Source organism: Megalopta genalis, chromosome 16, assembly GCF_051020955.1.
Source record: "Megalopta genalis isolate 19385.01 chromosome 16, iyMegGena1_principal, whole genome shotgun sequence".
NCBI lineage: Eukaryota > Metazoa > Arthropoda > Insecta > Hymenoptera > Halictidae > Megalopta > Megalopta genalis.
This window is the reverse complement of record NC_135028.1, coordinates 39590-48810: the sequence shown is the minus strand read 5'-3', so window position 1 is coordinate 48810 and position 9221 is coordinate 39590. Positions and strand designations below refer to the sequence as shown.

At 38.5% G+C, this 9221-nt stretch overlaps 2 protein-coding genes across 8 annotated transcripts in view; one reads left to right on the top strand and one right to left on the bottom strand.

Moving 5' to 3' along the window:
* The window catches only part of Rab3GAP1 (RAB3 GTPase activating protein subunit 1), a 31879-nt gene extending 27273 nt beyond the window's left edge, over nucleotides 1–4606 (top strand). For all 5 annotated transcript variants that reach the window (XM_076526814.1, XM_033477675.2, XM_033477677.2 and 2 more), the window contains 8 exons: nucleotides 819–876; nucleotides 1135–1222; nucleotides 1822–1966; nucleotides 2056–2236; nucleotides 2732–2831; nucleotides 2929–3248; nucleotides 3389–3592; nucleotides 3662–4606. In XM_076526814.1, the coding sequence (XP_076382929.1) occupies nucleotides 819–876; nucleotides 1135–1222; nucleotides 1822–1966; nucleotides 2056–2236; nucleotides 2732–2831; nucleotides 2929–3248; nucleotides 3389–3592; nucleotides 3662–3889 (1324 nt within the window). In that variant the 3' untranslated portion in view covers nucleotides 3890–4606. The remainder of the gene's footprint in view (nucleotides 1–818; nucleotides 877–1134; nucleotides 1223–1821; nucleotides 1967–2055; nucleotides 2237–2731; nucleotides 2832–2928; nucleotides 3249–3388; nucleotides 3593–3661) is intronic.
* Nucleotides 4502–8957, bottom strand: Tango6 (transport and golgi organization 6). 3 transcript variants are annotated; one of them, XM_076526813.1, is made up of 9 exons: nucleotides 8761–8957; nucleotides 8554–8680; nucleotides 7859–8090; nucleotides 7261–7773; nucleotides 5790–6843; nucleotides 5635–5729; nucleotides 5346–5550; nucleotides 5018–5169; nucleotides 4502–4939 (listed from the first exon to the last, which is right to left on the bottom strand). In XM_076526813.1, the coding sequence occupies exons 1-9, from the start codon at nucleotides 8819–8821 to the stop codon at nucleotides 4643–4645; spliced, it is 2736 nt and encodes a 911-aa protein (XP_076382928.1). In that variant the 5' UTR covers nucleotides 8822–8957; the 3' UTR covers nucleotides 4502–4642. The 3 variants fall into 3 exon arrangements, with proteins under 3 accessions (XP_076382928.1, XP_076382927.1, XP_033333564.2); XM_076526812.1 differs by having other exon boundaries at nucleotides 5635–6843; nucleotides 8554–8677; nucleotides 8761–8956; XM_033477673.2 differs by having other exon boundaries at nucleotides 5635–6843; nucleotides 8761–8955.
* Nucleotides 8958–9221: the final 264 nt, after the last annotated feature.

Sequence of the window (9221 nt, the reverse complement as noted above, 5' to 3'; positions counted from 1 at the left end):
TCTCGCCCCTATGCAAGTCGTGGCAGGGAGAATACCGGACGAAGCATCGCCGATCGTTCCTTCGACCGCGAACCAGCGGATCGGTGCCGCGATTTTCGGACCGATCCGCGGTGAAACGGGAGAGAGAGAGAGAGAGAGAGAGAGAGAGAGAGAGAGAGAGAGAGCCCGTACCTTTTACAACATCGAGCATCTTTTTATTCTTCCGGGTTCGAATTGGAAACTTATCGATTCGAAATCCTCTTATAATTTGTCGTTCGACGTCTCGCTGCATCGACAACGCGTAACGACGAGATAGACTCGCGAGTAGAAATTTTGTCGGGTTCGATGACAAAAATATGTTGACATTGGAGCGGTTCAGAGACCGTTCGATTCTACCCGATTAACTTGTAATCGCTTCAGCGCAGTCTCGGAAACCGCAACCTACACCGCGAAAAAGTTCTATCTCTCGGCTCGTCGTATTTGTCGTTGCGCGAAAGTATTTCGACAACGACGCTCTCGTTAGCGGTCGCTTTAAATCGAAAGTACCAGCGTTTACCGTAAAAGCGTCGAGACAATCGAGAACTTTGCTCCAAGTTCGATCAAAATGTTTCGACGTTAAATTTCACGTTGATCGCTTATTCTTAATCGAATCGTGTATCGTAATCGTCTTAATAAATTTAAGAATGCGCAAAGTTCGAGCACACGAGGTAATTTTGATACGAGTTTACAAATGTTTCGATCGTTGCGAACAAATCGAATCCTGGAATCTATCTTTTCGACTCTCGATCGATACTCTTTAAACGTTTATGATCGTTTGGACAATTTTTTTTCTATTTCAGAGTTGGTCCAGGATTTCCGGACACCGTGAGAAGTTGCATACTGCATCAGAAGCTGCAGGTACAACCTTCTTATATACCACTTGCTGCTATATTATATGTATACGCTGAAAACTTTTAACGCTCGGACAGCAGAGTTTGGGGTCCGTTCGAACCCCGACTGTAAAGTATTTTTTTAGTCGACCGTCCAGTGGCTGACAACGACGATCGATCGAAATTTTCACGCGTTCCATCAAGGACTACGCACAGTCTACGCACAGCGTACTCCTGATGCGTGCTCGATCGTATTTTTCACACCTATCGTTTATTTTCATCGCAGATGATGAATTGCTGCATCGAAAAGAAAAAGGCTAGGGAGGAATCGGCGCATAAATTTCACAGCCTAGACACCGATGATTTCGAGACAGGTATCGCATCGAATTTATTATACACGCGTATCGTCGTCGGATCGATCCGCTACAACGTATTTAGATCGTATTTAGATTCTTTGTACCGTGTAATGCGCGTAATAGGAATCCGTTGACTTTGCTCTAAACTTTAGTTACCAGAATCGTAACGTTCGCCCGGTTGTAACGACACGCCGCGCCGCGTCGCGCCGCTGCTGTGCACCGACTGCACTGGTCAGGGGGCGTGGCCCTCGTGGCATCGATGTTGCGCGCAGTCTTGTTCCGAGCCCGCGATCGAGCGATCGCTGCGACCCACGGCATACCCACCTATCCTTCTTATACAGTTTTTTCAATTCTGTTTTCTATTTTCTTTCAAATTCTTCCACGTATCCTCGATACACCTTTATCGATCGATTCTTCCATGGCGTCGAACCGCTTTCGACGATATTCAAATCCGGGAATTTTACCGACCATGCTAACCCCGATACCTATAGTTTCATTTTCGAAACAAGTCCTTGTCGTTTTTGCAACAAGCACGGCTGTGCTCGATGTTAAAACGACTACGTACGAATCTATCTACGATCTACGCGACACGATGCTCGCCTTTCCTTTGGCTTTAGCCGAGTCGGAAGAAGAGGAGTTTTTCGAGTGTACCAGCGAGGAACCAACGAACGAGGATGATTCGACGACGAGGATGCAAACGAAAGCAAAGTATCTGTTGTGGAATAAACCCGCGGGCAGATCGGCCAAACATCCTACCCTCAAGTAAACGCTACAGCGTCGTTTCTCTTTCGTTGTATTTTTCGTGAAAATTTCTCGGCGACGCACAAAAGTTTCTTCCTTTTTCTCTTCAGACTGATCCAAACCGGAGATTACCTTTATTTGCCGATCACGCAAGATCCTGTTCCTAAAACGGAGGATCAGGTCGAGGAAGATGCCCAAGTAATGATGCAACTTGGAACCGATAAATACGCTTCGGAAATGCGAGCGAGGCTGATGAGCGCTTCGCTTCTGTCCGACATGGAATCTTTTAAGGTCCTTAGAACTTGTATGTCGAGTTTCCTTGGTAATTCGCATGTATGCGCGTCGAAAATTTCATTAAAAATCGGTTTGCCGCGAAGACGAGCGCGCGCAACCACTGAAACATAGAAAAATCTCCATAGTCGATCTCTTACAGTTATCGGTCAAATGTCAAAAGTCAAAAGTCGAAAGTCGTGATTTTCACGATTTTTAATTGCTCGTAGCTCGTAACGGTACAAACCGGTCTCTCGCACCGAGATTAAATTTTCGTTCTACGCTCGGATAAAAAAGTTGAAAAACTCATTTTTTTCTCCTTTTTTTCCAACTCTTTTTATGCCAACCAATTGCAATTTTTCTAAACGTTCGTTCGGACATCGCGTGGCAAACCAGTCTCTCCGACAACTCGAAAAGTTAGCAAAGTTTCAACAAAACTGATCGACACGGAAGTACCAAATCTCCTTGTTCCAACGATAGAAACGATCCGATTCAACCGTGATTTTTCGAACATAGGCAGCGAATCCTGGAGCTGTATTGGAGGACTTCATTCGTTGGTATTCTCCAAGGGACTGGATCGAAGATGGCGGGACCAACAATTGGGGTCAAACTACAGGTTATATTTCGACCGTCTTTGTACCGAAAAATGCGCCGAAAAATACTGATCGCTCTTTCCGTTTTATAAAATACTAATTGTACCCGTCCCGATCCAGGACACTTATCTCCCAGAATGTTGATACCTAATAATCCTTGGACGTCGACGTGGAGTTCGGCGCAACCTGTCCCTGCGCATCGGCAAAAAAGATTGTTCGACGACACTAGAGAGGCGGAAAAAGCGTTATACTTCCTGAGCTCGAAACGACTGGGTCAAGTCGCGCAGCTTCTTTTGCCAACGTTAACTCACGCTGCGCTCTATACGCTCGGTCAACAGAAGCAAGATGCTCTGCCGAATTTACCGGAGGTCACGCACAACATACTCAACAAACTGCAGTACGCTACGAAGCCTATCCACCAGAAGCTACACATATACGAGGTGAATTCTGAAAGCGATCGAGGACGATGCTAGAAAGTGGCCAATTTTCATCCTAGAATTTTCTCAACCGATCGAAACGAACCGCGAAAACTATTCCAACTTTCTACGTACGATAACTGAAAATTATTTCGATGTAACAGGAAATCATCCGAGATATAGAAGGTGTGGAAGCTTTGGTTGCCCAAGTTAATTCCCTGCAACGCAAGTTAGGAGGAAACGACGAGTCCAAAGAATTTACATCGTTTCTCGTTCAGCTGATGCGCGGAAAGGAAGTTGAGGTACCGGATGGCTCTAGAGGAGACATTGGCTCGCGAATAAGCACCATGTTCAGAGAAGCTCAAAAGGTGATCAAATTTCCGTGCTTTTCGGTCTCTGGTTCGAATTTATCGATAACGATGACTCGCATGTTCCAGGCTGCTTTGGCGATGACCTCCGTTAATAGCAATATAGAAATGGATGGACTTGCAGATGGTAAATTGAAAACATTTCCCGAACCCTCGTGTAAAGAGTTCATTTTACGAATTGTGACACCGAGACCGTCACCGACCTCGACACCGCAACCGCAAAGAATGTACGCGTGCCTCAAACGAGACTACATCCGGTTGGCAGGCTTCTTTTCCGAGGATACAATATTCTTATAGTCTACATTCTAAGTTTCGTTCGACACCATATACATGGTTATCGATGCGGTATCCTATCTGTTTCGATGAACTTTTTATTCTTCAGTTTTCTTCATTTTCTTCAATAAAATATATTTATACGTAAAACAGCGATATGCGTAAACAAAAATACCGGTGAACAGAGGTGTGAAGATTAATTGCAATTAATTTTCAGTTTTTTCACAATATATATATATATATATATATATATATTCGCCAATTTTTAATCGAACCGAGAAGAAACTTATACCGGTAACAAAATTTAATACGAAAACTTTTCTCGAAATATATTTGTTTTCCTCTTACGGTTAATCATTTTCTTTACGCTGTCTTTTCCACTTGTATACCGATTTTCGTCTTGTTCTCCTTTAAATGTATGTTGTTTTTACCGTTTCCGAGAATCGTTTAAAATGCACTAATAACAATTTTTACCGTATTCGAATCACAGTCAGCGTCTAATTCACGCGGCAATGTTTTATTTATGTTTTATTATTCTAGGAGTCAACATTTCATTATTTACACGCCTCTGTAATGGAACAAAATTAGTAAGGAATTTTTTTGTGCGAACGTCGTGCCGTACGATACGAATCTGGCTATTTTTTACTTACTTTTTATTCATTTAAATATCACAAATTGTGTAATAACGTGCGAAGTATTGGATATAAATATTCTTTATAGAAAATAAAGGGGTACAAATAATCGTCGGACAATATCTTAAGATAACTGGATCAACTGTTACGAATCGCCCAATAGAAATATCCTTTTCTCAAGCTTTGGCGGCAAGAACAAGTAATCTCGAACGATCTGATCCAATTCTTCCAGAGACAACTGTGCGTGCAAACGCAAAACTGGATCTTCGTCGTTGTCTCGTAAATGTTTTAGACCGCGATACAAATCGACCAAATCCTTTCCAAGATCTGTTAACGTATCTTTTCCAAGACCGCGGAGCAACAACGTACTAACCATAACTGCGGCTCGTCGACATTCGGCAGCTTTATCCGTTTTTATTATGCAACTTATACAATAAATCACCTGAAATCGCATATATAAAACACATTCGAGTCTGATTAATTTCAAACAAGTTGGATATCTGAGAAATAATAAATATACCTCGGTAATAATATTTCCAAGTCGAAAACCCAATACTTTGCATAATTCCCCTAAACAGGAAAGACTAGACGCACGCACCAAGGAATCGGAATCTCGCGTTGCACACAAAAATCCATTTATTAGAATATTTTTGTATGCTGTTGCCATTTCACCTATCGAAATACAGGAATTTATTGAAAATGACATAAAAGTGCATGCGTATCAAATCCCTAGGGGGAGGGGTACTTTACTTTCAGTTTATCAACGTTTAATTAATAATAGTAACTGTATTCATGGTGGTATATTTAATAAGATTATGTACGAATCGAACCAATTATCGAATACGTACCTAATCCTCGAGTTACTTTAACAAGTATTTCTCCTAGTTTAGTTCTCGTTTCCACAGCAATTTCATCCGTTGAAGTACGCTGTGGCATGTCAATGTACTCGTGCACTAATGTTTCAATAACAACTTGCGGATACGAAGTAGCCAGAGCACACAGCCCATTAACGGCTGCCAGATATATAAACGAGTCTTCGTGTTTCAAACTTTCCTGAAACAAAAAAGATGTACGATACGACGGGACCTCTGCATCGTTAAAATTTGAAAATTATACGAATCGATTACATTTACGAACTTTAAATATTTCAAGGACCACCGTTTGTCTGGCTATAGCACAAGGATCCTTAGTTTCTATCAGTTTCGTAAGAATCATAAGACCATGCGCTCGTACTGGAAGTAAGGGGTCGGTGAGATCTTTAAGCGCCTCCTCGAATTTTTTAGTCGTCTTACATTCAATTGATAGATCTCGATAATTTTTTCTTTCCGGTTGACCTTGACTTTCGATGAGTTCAACGAGTTCTTTGATCAACAATAGCAATTGCATCGGCATGTTCGAAACGGTGCAACATTCTTCCAAAAATAATTTAAATTCATTAAATGCTGGCAAATTTAGAGCTCTTTTTCTTTCGCTCAAAATTATTTTTATCAACATCAAACTGACATACAGAATCTCGCAATCATCATTTGCCGGCAACATTTGCCTTTCCTTGTTATATTCAATAAACAGTGATTTTATAAATGAAAACATTGGCTCTGGATTTTCTATTTGTGCTTCTTGCACAGCAGACATATTAGATAAACTTGATAAAAGTTTCACAGATACCAACTGATTTTGAAGTTTTTCAAATGTATCATTTTCTGTTTCTAGTAAATCGCGAGTTCCTTCCTTACATTCTAGTTTCATTAAATTTGATAAAAATTCTAACAAATATAAAAATAGCGCAGTCGACAATTCATCGCTAGTTGATGTTAAATCTAGCAAACTATCTGCAAATCGTTCATAATTTAAAGCCTCCTCCATTCCGATAATTTCAATTCCACCTGTTGGTCCAAACCTTGATGCTATACGATGTCCAAAATGTTGAATTAATTTATGTCCAAGAATCTCGGCAAAAAGCTGATTCTTTTGCGGCTCTTCGTGTAAAATTCTCAATAGGAGCTGTTTAATCTTAGATTTTAATATACAAGCGCTTAATCTGATATCGTTGTATATGCAAAATAGTGGAATAACTATTTTTCCTAAAACTTTACAAGGTAAATGTTTAAATTTTGCTTCTGTTATTATAAAACACTTCGTCAAATTTTCTATACATCCCTCTACTTCTTTCTCACTTATATTTATATTTTGTTCCATCTTAGATGGATGTATAATCAAGGGATTACATATTTTATCTATAATACTTTTAACGCATACGTCAGGATTGTTGTTGTAAAGCGCTTTAATACAACAGTTTGCTATTGTTGACGAATGATTTAGTTGTTTGCTCGCTAAGATTTCTAGAATCTGAAATAATTAAATAATTTTTATCAAGTTTACGTAGTATTTGCACAATTGTTGTACAGGGCGTCCCATAGTTAACTAGCGTATGTCGTGCAATTCGACCGTGCAACCTTCCCGCGATGTACATCAGGTAACGCTAATGCCGGCGGCACATTAAATTAAAAAGTTTGTATCTCGGAAAGGAGTTACGCAAAAATTACATTCAAGTAGTGTTTCGAAAACGCCTCGATGTCATCTACAACAATATGTAATAAAAATATTCAAGTTCTAATTTAATAATTCAAAGTTAACCCTCGATAACCATGCAACTTTTGTCCGAGACAGTTTTTCATATCATTCATACTTTTCGAGATATTTGCCCTAGGAGATTAAAATGTGACACCCTGTTGTACGTTGCCACGAAATGCTTGTAAAATGTACTTGTGGGCATATAGCACCGTAGTAGTCGTCAGGATTTTCTCCATGCGAGGTAGTTATTAATCTGGAAACAGTATCCAATTTATTCCAATCTTCCCCAACGTCCAATGTATCCTCGCATATAGCAGCTATGATCGAAACAACTCCATTAGGCTGCATAATTTGTCGAATTAGATGTTTACGAGTTTCTCTCTGAAGCCATTTTGGAGCTCCTTTAATACCAAGAATTACCATCAAGTTTTTCATACTTGTTGACACGGGACAAAGATTTAATAACCGATGTAGTAAAGAAACAAATTTTTCTTGATCTTCTTTTAGCTTTTCATATAGATCTGTTGTCATTTTGAATGTCCCATTATTTTCATTTGTATCGTTTGGCTTTACCAACGGAGCATATCCTAATTGTAGAAGTGCTGCAAGTAATGGACCTATTTGAGCTATTATTGCCGGACGAAACGTAATTTCATTGCACAGATCCATAAGAGAAGAAACCGTGAAAGTTTGTATTCTGTACCTCTGAAATAAAGAAACATAATCATTTTGTTACATTTATGAATTTTATAGACTTATGAATTCATGACTTTTTATAGCATTTTTATACTTGTACGGCTGTCGTATCCTTTTTGCATATCTGCAAAGCTCTAGGACATAATTTAGCCATATCGAGCCCAACACCTGGTAAAAGACCAGGTATGATTCCCATTGCAGTTACCAACTCTATGGCAACTTTTAGATCATGAAACTGCTGAACGCTTAAGAAAGATTCATTGTTCTCGCTTATGGATGTTTTCAATTTTTGTAATATATACACAATTGTGCGTACATACTGATATCTAAAAACCATAAAAATGTCAATGTTGATATTAACTACCAACAATATGTATTATCACATTTGCTGCCTATGAGGATGGAATAATTGTTTTTACCAGTAAATAATGGGTTTCCTACTAAACGACCATTTCATTGATATACAGATTACAAAAATAAATGTAATACCTAAGATTGTCTATGGTACAACATGTTAATAAGTAATATTTAACATTGTTAAGGTCTACCGATTATAAAGAGAAGCCAAATTTCAAAATTCGCTTCATTATTTTCTTACATACGATAACCATCCTGTTAAATTTGATGCAATGTGTACAAACAATCGCAAATTCTTATACAAATCTAAACTCATGTTAGAAGTTTGTGATCTAATAAATATTTATTTTGCTATATTCTTCAAGTTTCTTCAAAGAACAACAAGTAATTCCAACCTCAGAGGGTCAAATACAAGCAATTATTATATACTACCTGATATCTTGAGATTCGTTCTCATTTTCATTATCTTCTGTCATAAATTGTTTGTCAACATTTTCGAAATTTAACTGTAGTTTTTGCAAAATTCGTTGTAAACTGTCGTCGAAGTTTTCAATTTCTTCTGTAAGAAAAGCATTTATGGAATCGTTTTAAAGATAATCTACAAATATAGTTACTTTATATATAAAAATGTATTGATACCATTGCTTGTATTTTTTTCGACGATTATTAGACAATGTAACATTTCATGATAGTCCATCATTTTTATTATACACTTGTCTTTCAATTCGAGAAAAATATTATGTATATATTGTCCTGTTCATGCATCGTTACAACACGAGTTTATATTATGTGCATACACATATGTGTATGTGTATGTACATACATACTGTTAGTGCCATGCTCTAATATGCATATCAGAGATTGATCTCGATAGATCTTTTTGGGGATTTTAAAAGGAAAAAGCGGGTTCACATTTATCAAGTATTATAGCGGCTGCGCAATGGCTATGTTGTTTCATGATTAGTGATGCAAGTTTGAATGTCAATGTATGTACACCTATATGATCGTATTATTCCTAGTAAATTTTTCACTGCCATCTGAACTAGCTGCAATCTTGAACCAACTAAAATTCAATATGGCAGTTTAGAAGCGGTAGTTCA